Genomic DNA, 17,904 nt, shown 5'->3' on the forward strand with positions numbered 1-17,904 from the left:
TTAGAACGTAAGAAGAGTTCTATTCATTCAGCCATTCTCACATCATATTCCCTCAATTCCATCATGAAGGGAGGTCTTTTGGCACGTGGAAAGAATAGAGATATACATTAACAAGCAGAAGTAACCAGTGCTGGCTACTGCTGTAAAGTTTCCTAACAAAAACTAGCACTAATCTAATCAATCCGATAGTTATGGTACTTACTTCTCGATTAGCTCTACATGTAGGTTATGAAAAAAGCAACTACTTCAAAAAGCACTTACTCCTTTTCCTACACTACTCAATTGCCATTACTATTTTATTCTTCAAAGCATTAGTCTATACCACTGGTTCCAACTTTTCCGAGACCATAATCCCCGAATATTATCAGATACCAGCCAGTTCTTCAAATACAGCTTAACACCCAACTAAATATTAGGTTCAAAAATGGTGTCCAGATTAAGAACCCAAAATCTTAGAATTTATGTGTATTATTGTGGTAACATTTTTTATTGTTTCTGTTTATTGACTTGGATTTTGATCCTTTACTGTCAGTCATCAGTTACCATGAATTTGCAGTCTTCTTACTCTGATAAAAACAATCTATGGAAATACATCTTAGATGCTTGATCACTGCCTTGTGAACATGTCATTGCAGCATATATTTTTTCATTTTTCTGTTTGTCACAACACAGAGACAACTACTGTTCTGAATACAGAATGAAGTAGGCAAGTGCTGCACAGGAGCTTTGAATTCACTCATGTCATGTCAGGAATGTGTTCAGAGAGTGAAGAGAGATTGGAGGGCCGATCCCTAAAAACCTCAGCTCACTAGTATGAGGGAAAGCTGAAAAGAAATGCATCTAAATTTTCTATGTGAAAGGTCTTCAAGCGTTTTAAATTAAACAAACAGTCTTAATATTCTACATCTTTACCCTTCATGTTTGTTTATTTGCAGCCCTTACAATTGTAGTCTCTAACATTGCAGTGTGCGACATAACTGTTCATGTGTGAGAAATACCTTGCTGTAATCCAGTTCGAATTCGAAGAGTTCCACACACACACACACACACACACACACACACACACACACACTGCAACATGTGCGTCAATCCGACACCTCGGGTTCATCACCACCAATCACTCTCCAAGTGATCCCAACATCGCCCCATCCAATGGTTATCCGTTTCCAAAACTTAAAGAACGTGGACTTAACTTTGATAGTGATGAAGTGGTGCAAGCAGATGTGGGCTTGTGCATCTGTCAACAAAGTCAAACATTCTACAGTGACTTTATCAACAAACCATTTTCTCCATGGGCGAAATGTTTGTTGCCAGGGTGACTGTTGAGAAAAAAAATATGTGGACATGAAGAATAAAGAGTTCTTGCATAAAAAATGTGGAGGTACTACTTTCCAGTGTCTCATACATCTGCTCCCCAATCATAATGCCATTGGAGACTGCATTAATCACCCAACAGTCAGTTGAGACGATCATGCTTCTGTGAGTATTTGTTGTGAAGAGATATCCTGGGAACTAATATTAAATGCTTACCTGAAAACTGCTTAGAGCAGGTAGTTAGGATGCAAACTCATTAGGAAAATATTTTAGATCCAATGGCAACAAATGGAACTTACCTTTATCAAGGTAAAATGGTATGGATGTTAACATCAAAACTTATCTCAGTGACCACAAGAAAATTGTATCAGTGATAATCAAATAATAAACAGCAACTAAAACAATTAGTAAGATTTGTACAACTAGTAGACTAAACAACGTATGTACGAGGTTACTTAGTAGTAGGGACTCTACATGGTATACATTCCAGAACTCAGCAATAATTGCACAGTACACATGAAACACAGCATTAAGCTGTGAATAAAGGGATTCAAAAGGCAAACGTATGAACTGCAGCAAAATTTTATCAAAGGACATTTCAGAAAACCCAAATAAATTCTTGCCACCTATCTTTTGTTACTTCTATGTTGTCTTCTCTTTTTTGAATACTTAATTCCACTCCATTGAGCCACTTCTCCTTAATCTTGCGCTGCCATATTCATCTTGTGCATCTTCCTAGACAACCTCTTATAACGCATTGCCTTCCAACATCCATACGATATGAACCTTTATCCCCTCAATTTTATCTTGCAAAGGTTCTCACATGTTGTCTCCCTAACATTCAGCTCTCATCTTTTTGATTTTTGTTACACAAGACAGAAGACTGACTTCACAAAAACTTCATTTAGTTGCTTGGACATTAGTTCTTCTCTTGGCATTCTAGTCCAGGTCTGTACAGCACTTAATAAGATGGTATATTGTTTGATGTGATTCCCATTTCTTCCTCCCTCCTTCCCCTCCCCCTTCCATCCCCTCCCCCTTCCATCCCCTCCCCCTTCCATCCCCTCCCCCTTCCCCTCCCCCTTCCATCCCCTCCCACTCCCCCTCCCCCTCCCCCCTCCTCCCCACGTTTGTCTTCCATAAAAGGCTACACTCTGGACGCACGTACCTTCAGATCAGATAACCTAACACATTAAATTTATATTCGGTGTTAACAGATTTCTCTTGCAAAAATACTTCTCTTGCTGTTTCCAGTAAGCATTGTATATCCTTTCTGCTTCTGACGTCATTAGTCATTTCGGTGCCGAGTTAGGAAAAATAGTCTATACGAGAGTGGGTCAAATGAAAACCTTATTAATTTTTTAAAATATTATTTACTGTGCAGAAGTGGTACAAATGCAAGTCCTCCAGCCCTTACAAAGTGCATAAATTCCTTTAGAAAAAAATTCTTTTGGTAGTCCGCGCAACCACTCGTGCACCACGTGGCATACCTCTTCATCAGAATGGAATGTCTTTCCTCCCATTGTGTCTTTGAGTGGTCCAAACACATGCAAATCACTTGGGGCAAGGTTTGGTGAGTATGGTGGATGAGGAAGACACTCAAAATGCAGGTCTGTGATTGTTGCAACTGTTGTATGGGCAGTGTGGGGCCTTCATTGTCATGTTGCAAAAGGACACTTGCTGACAGCAATCAACATCGCTTTGATTTGATTGCAGGCCACAGATGATTTTTTTTTAAGGAGATCTGTGTATGATGCACTGGTGACAGTGGTCCCTCTAGGCATGTAATGCTCCAAAATGACACCTTTTTCGTCCCGAAAGAGGGTCAGCATAACCTTCCCTGCTGATGATTTTGTTCGAAACTACTTTGGTTTGGGTGATGAGGAATGGCACCATTCCTTGCTCGCTCTTTGTTTCTGGTTGGTGTAAGTGAACCCAGGTTTCGTCCCCAGTTCTTGCAAGGAAGCCATCACCTTCTCATTCAAAGTGCTGAAGCAGTTCTTCACAAACATCAACATGTCGTTCTCTCATTTCAGGAATCAGCTGCCGTGGCACACATCTTGCAGACAGTTCGTGAACTGGAGCACATCATGCACAATGTGGTGTGCTGACCCATGACTAATCTGTAAACATGCTGCAATGTCATTCAGTGTCACTCGGCAGTTTTCCTTCACTACAGCTTCAGCTGCTGCAATGTTCTGTGGAGTCACAACTCATTGTGCCTGACCTGGATGAGGAGCATCTTCCACTGAAGTCACATCATTTGTGAACTTCCTACTCCATTCATAGACTTTCTGCTGTGACAAACATGCATCACCATACTGAACCTTCATTCATCGATGAATTTCAATAGGTTTCACACCTTCACTATGCAAAAAGTGAATAACAGAACACTGTTCTTCTCTGGTGCGACTTCTGGTGTTGTCTCCTCAAGTTCATACTTCTTTTTATACACTTTCTTCCATTTAAATTTGGAGTTAAAACCAATAAATATTGGGTTGGGTCCACATCTGCCCCCTGAAAATGCCTAAAGTTCAAAATCTGGTTCTAGAAATCTTTGCTTATCATTATATAATCTATCTGAAATTTTCCTGTGTCTCATGTCTCTTCTATGTATACAACCTTAGGCGATTCTTTTAAAACAAGTGTTAGTGATTATTCAATTATGTTCAGTACAAAATTGGATGCTGGCTAATATTACAAAGCCAGATCAGTCATTGTCCAGATCCCCCCCCCCCCTCCCTCCCTGCAGTGTTTAGCGAGGGGATCGTCAGTTGTAGCTTTCCATAATTTCATAATTTGTTGTGTGTGGCAGTGTGTTTTATGCCTTAACTGATCAGCAGTAGCAGTCAACAGAACTGTAATCAAAAAATGTAAGTCTTTTTTCCTTAAATTGTGACTTAGTTATTGTTTTTATTGGCAGAATATCCTCTTGTCATGGAAAATGGTACCTTCAGCTGGGGCCCTGATGAAAGCCCAGTATTAAGAAGCATTAATCTGCAAATCAAACAGAGTTCATTGGTAGCTGTTGTTGGAACTGTTGGTTCAGGAAAGAGTTCACTGGTTTCAGCATTTCTTGGTGAAATGGACAAAATTACTGGCAGGGTTAACACCAAGGTAAATGTTACCATTTATTGATAAAGCAGTGTGTGAAATAAATTGCTGTACATAGTTGTTCCAGTTACTGTTTATTTGCAAACACTACTTTATAAATGTTACTGTTGCAGGGTTCAATTGCTTATGTACCACAGCAGGCATGGATACAGAATGCTACTTTGAAGGACAACATTCTGTTTGGTAAATCCTTAGAGCAGTCTTCATACCTTCGAATAGTAGATGCATGTGCGCTTAAACCTGATCTTCAGATGCTACCGGGTGGTGACCAGACAGAAATTGGAGAAAAGGTAAGGATGATTTGAAAGTCAGCAGCGAGTTAGATAAAAGAAGTTATTACTTTTATCAGAAGCTTATTAGTTTGAAAATTTCTTGCCTTTGTTATTCCTTAATTGTTTCTTGTTTTGTTATTTGAAATAGTATGACAGTGGTCACCACACTTCATAAGAATAATGATTTAGTTTCGTTCAGTCAGAGTAAGCCAAATGTAATAGTTCGTATATTGTACCATCAATTCGTTCAATCAATTTTATTCAGCACTTCAGTGTCATATCACACTGTTTTGGAGAATGGGTTATCCTCTGCAATTGTAAGGTTTTTGTTCTACATATAAGTTTATTTTATTAATTTGTCAGGGATAACTGAATCTTCCTTCACTGTAATTTTATCTTCACTAAAGTGCAATGACAAAGTAATTATTTCAGTATAATTTCAGAACTAATTATCACTTACATTTTGTTGGGATCTATGGCTTTAATGAAATGTTGCAATGATAACTTATTTGTTACTACTGTTTATTAGTTTCAAATTCTATAATATCTTTGGTAAAGAATTTTTAATCAATTATTTTATGATTTCATTGATGGTGTTTGTTTATTAATCCATAGATAGCAGTTGTGATGCCACATAGTATTCGGCATGTAGTAATTTGTAGACTACCATCCATAGAAAATTAATAACTTTCAGTGCATCGTTGATTAATTGATGTCTGTACAATCAGCACAGCTTTCCATCTACCAGATGCTGCCCTATTGCACTTTAGTTAAAATATTCAGTTGGTTACAGCTGCACCCTGAGACAAGTGTCTGGTGTCCTCTTTATCATCATGGTGCTACTTGTTATAGGTGAAATGAATTCTAAATTATTTTAGCAGAGCACCCTACCACTTATGCACATATGTTCAGTCCCCACAGGGAGGCTCACCTGTTAATGCTGACTACAGTGAAATATGTGGTGCACTGTACTTCATGAGAGAGAAAATTTATTTTATTGCATGTCACTATGTATTCATATGTTTCCATGATTTTTTATCTGATGCTCTTGTCTTTCAATTTCTTGCAAGTTCATATATTTTCTGAGTAGTTGATGTTGGTTTATCTCTGATCATACCAACAAAACTTCAGGCTTTGAAAGGGGGGGGGGGGAAACCTTGAATTGTAATCATATCCTGTTCATTCTTTGTTCACTACTTCCTTCCTGGATGCAAGATTTCCTTTGGCCAACCACTCTTCCCTGGAGTCCTTGTACATTATATTTTAGTAAGTAAAGGATAAAGGAGACCACCTGCTGAACAGTGGAAGCATTTTGTTGTTAACAAGCACACATGAAAGAGAAGGTAATCTTGCTATCTTTAGGAATAAATCCTTTCTCTAGCTGGAGTAAGGAAGGATGTATTTTGAAAGCTAGCAAATTTTCCTTCTGTTTTATGTCTATACTTAGATCACCCAACACTTTTGCTATTTGGTGTGGTCGCCTTTACTGCCAAATTATTTGAATTCTGTTAGAGCTTTCCCACAACATGTTAAAGCATGTAACAGAAATATATGACTTTTAAGGCTGTAGTAGGTTCCAGACACCCTCATTACAAATTTTTTAAGTCCACATAACTTTCCAAAGACTTTCCAGTGGGTCAGTTTGTTGGATTCTGCTGGTGTCATTTTTTAGTCTTTACTGAAAATCGCTAAAATGGGAGCTGTGTTTCTGCAAAGCTGTAGACAGTGATAATCACTTCCTAAAAGTAATTTTCTACCTTTCACTAAATTATTACAGAAAGCAAATAAAAAGTACGATAATATCTCAGAATGTGGGCCAGTCATATTCAATGTATTCTGCTCTTTAGGTGCAATGTCACACTAATCTTTCAGTTACTCTTGGTCTTAAACTTTTGCTACTTTCTTTTACATCAAATGATCAAGTTTTTGTTACTGAAAATAAGTCATTCACTATCTTGTTCCCAAGCTGTGATGTTCTTTTAATTTCTACATTTAGTAGTTGGTATCTTTCGAATGCGAGCCTTGCATAAAGTAAACTGTAAGTCTAAAGAATTCAACATGCACGCTGATACAAACTGATAAAAGATGGAACAAGACATTATCAGTTAACAAAAGCATCAATCTTCTCAAGTAACTAAAAGGAAAAAAAAGACAGAAATAGTAAAAGGACATATATGCATCATTGAAGGAAAAAATCTGTTGAGAAAACTAATAAATGAGACAGAGGTGCTGACCAGTACTTGGATGTGAAATGTTTCAGAATACTGATATCACTCATATAAGAGTATTACGTGTGAACATTATTTGGTGTTTTAGAACTAACAGTTCCTTCCTTTAGAGGAGAGGGCATAGGTTGGGGAGGGTTAAAAAAAGAAAGGCAGGTCACTCAGACCCCAGGATAAGAGGGCTCCACATGTAGTGTGCTTGCGCACATGGAAAGTCAAGAACTGAGGCAGGTTTGAAGTGTTACAGTACTTACTTTATCTGGCTTGAGATTAGTGTTGCATATTGTATACTTCAGAATAACTCAAAATTTCTTTCTCTATATATATTTAATTCACAGCTGTTTGTTCCAGTTGAGAAATGTTCTCTTATTCTTTCAGGGTATAAATTTGAGTGGTGGTCAGAAACAGAGAGTCAGTTTGGCTAGAGCAGTTTATAGCAATGCTGATATATATTTTCTAGATGATCCTCTCAGTGCTGTTGATAGTCATGTTGGAAAGCACATCTTTGAAAATGTTATTGGACCAACAGGATTACTGAAAAAGAAGGTAAGTTTCATTGTGATCTTTCTGATGATGAATTTCTTACACTAATTAATCCGCTGATGTAAAGACCTTCCCAGTGATGTGAGTAGATGTTAAAAAAAAAAAAGTCTGAAGACAGTGTGTAACTTTGGATTGATATTCATTTGTTTCTGGGTCACTATCAATTTTAGGTGTGCTAATACACTGACATTGTTGTAGCCATATTATTTCTACGTTAATGTGCCTCAGTGATTAAGCAATGTACACAGAGGAAATAAACTTCCCAATATTTAAAACTAATAATTTACAAAAAGGAAACAGTGGAAAATTTGGGCTGGAATAACAATGTTATGAAAAAGGATAAATCATGTCTTACCAATCGGAGAAGGCATTGAGTGGCAGACAGGCACATCGAATCTATACTGAGATGCCTTATAGTGAATAGAGTGAACAGTTGGTATGTAGGTTAGTGATAATTGTGATAAGTTGCTGTTTGAACATATTTGGTTCCTGCTACCTCTAATCCTTAGAATACGATAGTATCATTAATAAATACTTCCCATCACACTGTTCTTCACTAATCCAATAATGGGCAAATTAGCACTAATAATATTTCCTAATTTACTATGAAATATTCAGGTTATCATTTGTTTCACCTGCATTTCCTGATACTGAAGTGATTAGTAATATTACATAAAATGTAAAATTGTAGAGTGTCTAGTGAACAACTTTTTCTTTATAGGACGACGGTTCGATCCCGTCTCCGGCCATCCTGATTTAGGTTTTCCGTGATTTCCCTAAATGGCTTCAGGCAAATGCCGGAATGGTTCCTTTGAAAGGGCACGGCCGATTTCCTTCCCAATCCTTCCCTCACCCGAGCTTGCGCGCTCCATCTCTAATGACCTCGTTGTCGACGGGACGTTAAAAACTAATCTCCTCCTCCTCCTTTCTTTATAGGTTGGGTTAAGAGGAATGTAGCTATGTTCATGTTTAGCATCAATGTTAAAATGGACTTTGTTTTGCAGACACGAGTGCTGGTGACACACAGTATAACATTCCTGCCGGAGGTAGACCTCATTGTAGTTCTTAAAGATGGTGAAGTTACTGAGATTGGTGCTTATAAGGAGTTGCTTGAAAAGAAGGGTGCATTTGCAGAGTTCCTTGTGCAGCATCTTCAGGAGGCTGCCACAGATGAAGGCGATGGAGGTGAGGTACAAAATATAAAATGCTGGCCTATGTGAATTGGCTCATTGAGAACCATAAGTGGGTCATATGTTTACAAATACTGATCTACTCTCTCTCTCTCTCTCTCTCTCTCTCTCTCTCTCTCTCTCTCTCTCTCTCTCTCTCTCTTGTGTGCCTGTCTACTGCTCAGTAACAGAAATATGCAATGAGTGGATACTTCTATTTCTTGTTCATAGTCCTTTAATACAGATACTTGGGTACTCCACGATTTCCTTTCTTCCTTCATAGAGCTTGAAGAGATCAAACAACAGTTGGAGACTACAATTGGTGCTGAAGAACTATCACAAAAATTGAAGCGAGCAAGGTCACGAGTTTCAGAAAGTCACAGTGATAGTGGCTCAATTGGTGATAAAAATTCACTTTCAGTGTCAGGATCAGTATACAGGTACAGATTTTTATACCCCTATCATTTTTGTTTAATATAACAAATCCTTGTTTGTTTTTTTTGCTAAATATCTGAATAAACATACCCAAAACAGCAATTCTTAAATTGTAATTCATGTATTGTGTCATTCCAGTAGGGGAAAAAATGTGTTCACCAAAAATGGTTTTAAATGATATTCGAGAGGTAGGTTGTTCCATATTTATGCTTCGTGGGCGAAGAAACAAACATCTGTATGACACTTTCAAAACAAGAACATCTGGAGCAAGGCTCACAAACTTGTGAATGTATTACCTTTGACACCGCCACTTTCTGAATCTTTAGGAAGTATCCTGTGTGGAGATAAGGCAAATGCAAAATGAGCAAAATAAGTAACTGTGATACAGCTGTTAGTGGAGAGTAAAGAACCTTTCTCATTTAGGGTTCTTTTCAATTTGTCCTATTGCAGACTCTTTGAATTTCCTCTGTTTACTATTTTCTGTGTGCCAGTGGTCTTAATCAAGTAATTACTGTTATAAAGTGCATATATGCACTCTTATTCTTGCTTACAGTGGTCTGTATTGCTTTTTTCCTTATTTTCTTTTTTATGTTAATAATTTCATGAAAATGTTAATTTGCTTGCTTAGGTTCTTCATAACACAAAGCTCAAATGTTTGAGCCCTCTCATAGCATCTGGACATTATTAAACTGGGCATTATTTTTCCCTGTGTGCAAGCAGACGTAGAAACTCGATCTCTTCAACTTATATTTTGGCCATGTACTCTTTTGGCCATCTTAAGAGTGAGCTACAACAGTCATATCCATTGATTCAAACATGAGAGTTGTGCAGTTCCACTTACTGCTACAGAATACACAAGGGCCAGCAGTGTTGTTTGATGGGAAAGATCTTTGAATGAAATGTATCAGTGGTTGGACACCTTTTCATTGTTGATGCCTTTGTGAGTTTATCCAAGAAAGTGCTGAATTCTGTGCTTTGTCCAGATTGGAAACAATATCTCTAGTAAATGAATTGTCCACTAAACAAATTTCCACTGCTTCCATCACTACCAAGCACTAGAACGAAGAAGTAGGCAGTAGATCTTCAACATTGCCACATGGTATAGAGTAGCCAGTGCAATGCAGTACTCTGACACAGCTGATTTCATTTGAATGTATGAGCCAGAAGTACCTTCGGTGTCCCTGATAAATAGGCTGTGGCAGATCACTGCGTCAACGCTGGCCATTCTGCTAGGACAAAGTTGAAATTCTAGTGTCAGCATCATTATTCTGGGACTTGGTAGTAAAGGAAGATGATCCAATTAACCCTTTCGCTACTACAGATATGCGCTCTGCATTCTATTCTGAGGCAGCTTTTGTTATGGTCGTGTTGCTCATCAAATGCTGGTATTTATGCTGAGAGACACTGTTCTGGTCAATGTGAAATACCTACTGTCAGATTTTCGAGAACTATTAGGAAAAAAAAAAAAAAAAATTAGTTTTGCACGACTTACAGTTCAATATCTTCACTCTATATAGAACTGAATTTGTTTTCGTTATTCATCATACATACTGCACTGCATCAAATTAAGTAAACCATTGTACAAAATTTTAATGTATCCAACGTATAAACATTACCTGTGGCTGATGTTAGCTCAAACATTCCAGTGAGTGAAATAAAGGTAAGGTATTGAAATTTCATTTAAAATTGAGAGCAGAATGATAAATCATTTCGTTCTTGAGTTATCAGGTTTTATATGCAAAGGATAGTCGTGTATGATGCCCCCAATCTTGGCCTTGTGCACCGTGAGTCGTGGTCATGACTATCGTCATACCTCATAAACAATCTAAGATACCAAAAAGAGGTTTTGTTGCAAATGATAACATGCAATGAGGTATATATGTTTTCTGAGAAATCCTCAAAACTCTTTTATTCACGGAGATATGGAAGTAACTCGTCCACAGCAGTGAGAGGTCGGCAGCTCAGGATGCATACAGACGTCCATAGCCCTGTACGAAAACCCAAATGGTGCAGACATGCATGTCAACAGCACCTGGAGGAATGGCATAGCAAGATGTGTACACACACCCACAGAAACAAAAGTGGTTTGAACCTGGTGACAGCATGTAATCAAAAGATTTCTTTGATAAAAGTGCAAAGATGGTGCTGCAGTGCATCTCCTGTTGAAGTGTTGAAATCCCATTATGAATTGCGAATGTAACCATAGATTTGCTTCGTACGAAGCATTACATGTCCTGAATATTCATTCATCAGTTAATAAAGTATGAAAATGCACTTACACTGCAATGTGTTCTTCTCAGCCACCAATATTTGTGTTATCCAGTGTTATCCAGAGGGCAGGAGAGAGATTCCCCACTCCACAGTGACAGCTATAAAAGGAAGAACAAGATAGCTCCATATTTCCCCAAAAGATGATAAACATTATGGCTTTCCACTTAACTCACTAAACTTCCCTATATCTAAAAGTTCATGAAAATCGAGTGTTTTAGAAACATGTTCTAAGAAGCAGTGAAACTAAATTCAGTATATTTTTGTTTTCAATAATACTTAATGTTCTGAAGCAAAGCTAGATTTAATTTGGGAGGTAGTCCTCATTTGCATGAAGAGCATGACCTGATGAAAATCTTCAGCTGGATCCCACCTCAATGACTTCAGTGTCTGTAACTTAACCCCAGTAGTCCTACAGTGTAAAGAGATCTATACTTTCACACAGAATCTGAAAAAAAAAAACCGCAATATATTCCCATGATTCTGAAGATATTACTTGTATGACGTTAATAAAGACATTTACAAAAGAAAAAGTCAATTTTTTCCACAATTTATTTAAGAACAGTAGCCATGCAGTGCAGAAAAGGGAGGGAGGGTTTCACAATGGAAATTAAAACTGGAAATTTTAAGCATTATCACAGTAAAACAATCTATGAATGGATTAATAAAACAAGTCATACTATTTTTATAAATGCATGGCACAATTAAGTGTATTTAACGATGGGAGTATTGTTGCTCCACACGACTTAAAATGTAATATGCTCTGGAGGTCCAGCTTATTGGAGAAGTAGCATCCTCTTCAAATGCCAAAATAAATTATCCTACATTTGCAATCAAACGGCCTTCAGTGAATAACAATTTGATTCTGAGAGGTAGACATGCTGAGAGAGTACATAACTAAGATGTGTCTATTGATATCTAAGCCCCATTTTCTTCCCACCATTATGAAATACAACTTTTATCACTCTTCCACTCAATTCTTCACAACTGTGTATATTTTCCATTTGTATATGTAGTTTGTGTACCTAAAACTTGTTGGGACCACCCAGACCCAAGCATCTTCATTCAGGATGGTCCCTCCAGACACTCCTGAAACCATATTAACAGCTGGATGCTGTCCCCATTTATTAACTTGTTTCAGTGGCTGATGTAATCTCAAACAACCACCCATTGGTATTTTAATAATTTCATTCTCTTAAAATAATGCATGTTTCTTATCCTATGCAGTCCAAAATGTACTTAAAAAATTATACTTAACCTATTGTCTCAAAGATATGGAATATGTTGCAAACTGCTTGGTATCCTCCCCACTCCAATTCAGTGGTGCAGTCCATCCCTTCTGATGAAAAGGATTTCCCCTTTGCATAAATTGCATCTTATCTCTTACTTTTACTGGAAGTATTAGCGTATTTACTCGATCGAAGCCGCACTTTTTTTCCAGTTTTTGAAATCCAAAAAACTGCCTGTGGCTTAGAATCGAGTGCAAAGTAAGCGGAAGTTCTGAAAAATGTTGGTAGGTGCCGCCACAACTAACTTCTGCCATCGAATACACACTGCTGGCCATTAAAATTGCTACACCAAGAAGAAATGCAGATTATAAATGGGTATTCATTGGACAAATATATTATACTAGAACTGACATGTGATTACATTTTCACGCTATTTGGGTGCGTAGACCCTGAGAAATCAGTAGCCAGAACAACCACCTCAGGCCATAATAACGGCCTTGATACGCCTGGGCATTGAGTCAAACAGAGCTTGGATGGAGTGTACAGGTACAGCTGCCCATGCAGCTTAAACACGATACCACAGTTCGTAAAGAGTAGTGACTGACGTTGCTCGGCCACCATTGACCAGACGTTTTCAATTGGTGAGAGATCTGGAGAATGTGCTGGCCAGGCCAGCAGTCGAACATTTTCTGTATCCAGAAAGGTCCGTACAGGACCTGCAACAAGCGGTCGTGCAATCACGATAAGCTACAATCCGACCTTTATCAAAGTCGGAAACTTGATGGTACGCATTTCTCCTCCTTACACGAGGCATTACAACAACATTTCACCAGGCAACACCCGTCAACTGCAGTTTGTGTATGAGAAATCGATTCGAAACTTTCCTCATGTCGCACGTTGTAGGTGTCGCCACTGGTGCCAACCTTGTGTGAATGCTCTGAAAAGCTAATCATTTGCATATCACAAGCATCTTCTTCCTGTTGGTTAAATTTCGCATCTGTAGCACATCATCTTCTTGGTGTAGCAATTTTAATGGCCAGTAGTGTATGTAGCGCTACACAGGCCTGTTTTGCAGGCACAGATAAATACTGGCGCCAAAACCTCTGCTTCAGTAAAAAAAAAAAAAGTGGAAGATGAGCTTTTTTTCTCCGCCCTGACTTTCAACCACTGCATTTTCATACATTATCCAATAAAGTAAATACAAATTTCATATTGTTCATCTTCGAATGTATCAGCATTTCAATGTACTATGAAAATCCGACTGGCAAGACTGTTTGAGATGTTTGTCAATATGGGAAACTCTATGTTCTGAATTTTTTCCTACCTGTGAGAAGAGATGGTTGCTAATAGGAACTTTCATGAATTGTGAATCACATGCAGTATTCTCTTCACCATAAGAATAATACGAATATAAACTTTTGTCATGTATTCTTTTGTGTTTGCTGCTATCTCATTTAGATCCTGTCTGCCTAATAAACTACGAAACTAGAGTGAGACAACAGCAAACGCGGAAGAATACACATATCGTGTCATGTTTATATTCGTATTATTCTTATGCCTAACAGTGATAGTCACAAATGAAGCATGGCAATTGACTAGATTTTTAAATCTAAGATGTCTCTAATTTCTGTGCAGAATGTAATGTACTAAAGAGGCGTCTGCAAAGATTTTCAAATGGAGAAAAATTTTCACTAAACTCTCGTTCAGAACATCTTCTATCATACACAGTCTATTATTTGGTTCTTGTTGATCATTATCAAAGAAAGCAGCAGTCTAAGTAACAACAAATAGCAGTCTCTTGCCATTGCTTCGCTAATGAGATGATCCCCCCCCCCCTTTCCTCTCTCTCTCTCTCTCTCTCTCTCTCTCTCTCTCTCTCTCTCTCTCTCTCTCTCTCTCTCTGCTTTTTTAATTGTAAGCGGTGGTATTGTGCATGAAAGCAAGCCATGCGGCAAGCGGCAGCAGGCCGTAAGCACTCATTATCAGAATGCGACAAACAATGCATGACACAGTACAGTAATGCATTTTCGGCTTAGAGTGACATAAACACCTATAACAAAGAGAACGGCACTTACCAGATCAAAGAAAAATAAGCAATCAATTCAAACCAGACAAAGCATGTGGAAAAGGAAGGGTACCCACATAAATACGGACAGAGCGCCTGACGTGTAGCAATGGCTACCTGGTAAGACTTAACTGCTAAGCTTAAGACTCGAACCAAACTACTGTAGCTGTATCGTCATTCATTTGACCTAAATTGTGTCTCATATTATAATGGACCAACTTTGTTTCGATTTGGAAGTGCGGCCTAAAACTTTTCTCTCCCCTTGAATTTAGAGTCTCATTTTTCAGGTGCGGCTTAGATTCGAGTAAATACAGTAGTTCATTGCTTTCCTGGACATTCTTGCAGCTCATTCAGACCTCGCAATTGGAAATTGGAGAAAATTTCTGTGTGATTTTTTGTGCCCACGCGTCTTTCTTTTTCTGCACTGGCAGTGGTTGTAACAAATTATGAGGCAGACTTTCTTTGCACACACCCCCAGGAAGAAATGGTTCCTACATCCATACTGAAATTTCAGCATTTGCTGTCTTTGAGTAAATGTAAGAGCTGAGCTGTTGCCGATTTTTCAGATCTGTTACCTTGAATTTTTACTTACTTGTAATGAAATATTCAAGACATAATATTTATTTTATAAATTTCCCCTTTGAGAATTACATAGACAGGGAATAATGTTGACTCAGAAATTGTAAAGCAGAAATACTGAACTTCCACACTCAAAACAACTTCCTAAATTCATAATATTCAAATCAGAGCCTTGACCATCATGAAAATAGACTCTAAATTACTTGTTAATATGTTGCATTGGTATGCTTGTTACTCAGTTAAAAAAGTTTATCAGATACTCAGTGTGATCAATCTGAACTGTTCTGTGTTGTGAATTATATCTGTTGTGTGTGAAGTAATCAATAATGAGCATTAAAATATGATTGTGTACAGTATTTAAGAATGACTCAGTTTGGAAAATTCTGGACTTCATGTGATTTAATTAATTACAGGCAAAACTCAATAGAGAGTAGCACTGAGAAGAGTAATAGCCTTAAAAGAGCCAATAGTGTTGAGAAGAATAATGTACTTGTTAAATCAGTGCAGCCTGGGGAGAAGCTTATAGAAATTGAGAAAGCAGAAACAGGAAGTGTAAGTCAGTTTTCACAACTTTTTGAAATTTTCCCTAATATTGATGATAGTTTAATTTAAAAAAAGGTAATGCTGTCACCAGTCTGAAGTTGATGAGAATACCACCACAGTGTTTTGCTTGGCATGGTGCTATAGATGATGGTACAGCCTTGCCTTTTTAGCTGAAACAAAAGATGTTTTTTCAAAAAGTAATCTGATTTTGCAAAACAATATGTTCTTAATGAATGGTGACAGTTTGGGTGAATTTTGAGTTAAACATTTAAACTAAAAGTTCACCTAGGTGCCAGTGAAGTTGATGGTTTGTATGGTAGCTATTAGAGGTCCCTGTAGTGCAGCAAGTAGCAAGGCCCTGAATAAACAAAGTACCACCAACTTGGCAGCAGCTGCAATTTTGGATCCAAGTGATTATAGCAACAGTACTCACAGAACGGTTAAACTCTCATTTATCAAGAACTGTACAGGCTTGTGTGTACAATGTGATACCCTGTTGGGTAAAGTATACAGTGAACTGTGGTTTTGAATTGTTTACTTATTTCTAAGGGCAACAAGAAATTCATCATTTTACTTGCTTTAGAAGTCCAGTGCTGAAATTGTGGCATTTTATTTTTGTCTTAATAAGGGTGAAACATCCTTGCAGTTACTTTTTTGATAAGTATAATGGGCAATAAAAAAGTTTCCAGTTAAGACCTTTGCTGTAGCATATATGCAGCATAACAAGGTAAGTAAGCACTGACATGTGAACAAGGGATTAATGTTGGGCATCTGTCTTTCCAGTGTGCGTGCCGTAAATGTGGACACATGAACTATGGCGATGTTACTGCCAAATGTGTCCAAGCAGGATGAATGCGCTGTCACTCTTTTCCTTCTTGCTGAAGGACAAACAGTGGTAGACATTCATTACACAATGAAGAATGTGTATGAGGCACCATATCTGTTGAAAACCATTGCCGTAGAATGTTGTACCAAAATCGGTGCTCGTTGTGATTCGACACAAGATGCTGGTCAATCTGGGAGGCCAGTCTCCCCCATTACAGACAACAAGAAGTGAGTGGCTGACAGTGCTGTTAGGGTGGACCAGTGTACTAGCAAAGGATCTCGGCATAAGCTTGCAACATTATCTTACAGGAGTTCAGCTTCCATCAGGCCTGCAGCCAGTGGATTCCCTGGGTGCTGAATTCCAAACAAAAAACCAGCCGGATAGCTGTTTGCCTGATCTCTCACCCAAGCAGTTATCATGCCTTTGGTCTCTTAAAACGGGGCTTAAAGTGTCAATGGTAACTGTTTGATGAAGATGCATAGCAGGCTGTTATGGACTTGTTCACGCAACAGGACACATTGTTTTACCAAATGGATACCTTCATCTGGTGTGTCGGTGGGATGATTGCCTTAGTGCTCACGCCAATTGGACCTGTTTAGCATACCGATTAAAGTGTGTACGGCCTTTGAACAAAAACTTTCTCATTGCCCCCTTGTAATATATGCTCTAGAGACAGTACTATTATATACGCTACCCTTTCAATTTGTTTGAGGGAGTTATTTGGAACTGCAGACCATATGAAACGCACATTCATACTCTAGTTTACACATTAATCTCTTTCTTTTTATTGTTGTCTTTAATATTTTTTCTTATTGTTGCAGATTATAACACTTTCATACTTACGTAATTACCAATTCAACTTAATTAGCCAATAATACAGGAAGTAAATTAACTGGCTTGTGGCTGCTTCTTAAAATATCACCACATTTCTCGTACCTATACTGTTATATTTCCTCAAAATAATATACAGTGCCTTGTCAAAAATATGGATACAATTTTCTATGCGACAAGACTGAATACTGTGAGAGTGTTTCTTAGGCTGATTTACATGTACCTCCAGTATTGGAAGCACTTAAAGTACTTTAAGTCCAAAATGTGTTTTTTATTGATACAGGAAACTTTTTCTATTATTCGAGTGATGATTAAAGCTGCTTCTGATGCACATTCAAAACTGCCAGTAGTGTAAATTTTGAGATGGGTTACTCCACGAACTCATTCAGATTGACTGTTCACTTGCTGAAAATGGTACACAACATAACACTTGCTTCTGCTTAATTTGTTTCAGAGTTACTCCAGCTAAATAGTGCAAGGACTGTTCTTAC

General features: G+C 38.0%; 1 protein-coding gene across 4 annotated transcripts in view; it reads left to right on the plus strand.

The window, feature by feature from the left end:
• LOC126416746 (multidrug resistance-associated protein 1) overlaps positions 1 to 17,904 on the plus strand; it is a 407,893-nt gene that overhangs the window by 283,186 nt on the left and 106,803 nt on the right. For all 4 annotated transcript variants that reach the window (XM_050084584.1, XM_050084585.1, XM_050084582.1 and 1 more), the window contains exons 15-20: positions 4,238 to 4,431; positions 4,542 to 4,718; positions 7,304 to 7,471; positions 8,473 to 8,653; positions 8,921 to 9,077; positions 15,627 to 15,765. In XM_050084584.1, coding sequence (XP_049940541.1) covers positions 4,238 to 4,431; positions 4,542 to 4,718; positions 7,304 to 7,471; positions 8,473 to 8,653; positions 8,921 to 9,077; positions 15,627 to 15,765 — 1,016 coding nt within the window. The remainder of the gene's footprint in view (positions 1 to 4,237; positions 4,432 to 4,541; positions 4,719 to 7,303; positions 7,472 to 8,472; positions 8,654 to 8,920; positions 9,078 to 15,626; positions 15,766 to 17,904) is intronic.

Source organism: Schistocerca serialis, chromosome 8, assembly GCF_023864345.2.
Source record: "Schistocerca serialis cubense isolate TAMUIC-IGC-003099 chromosome 8, iqSchSeri2.2, whole genome shotgun sequence".
Taxonomy (NCBI): domain Eukaryota; kingdom Metazoa; phylum Arthropoda; class Insecta; order Orthoptera; family Acrididae; genus Schistocerca; species Schistocerca serialis.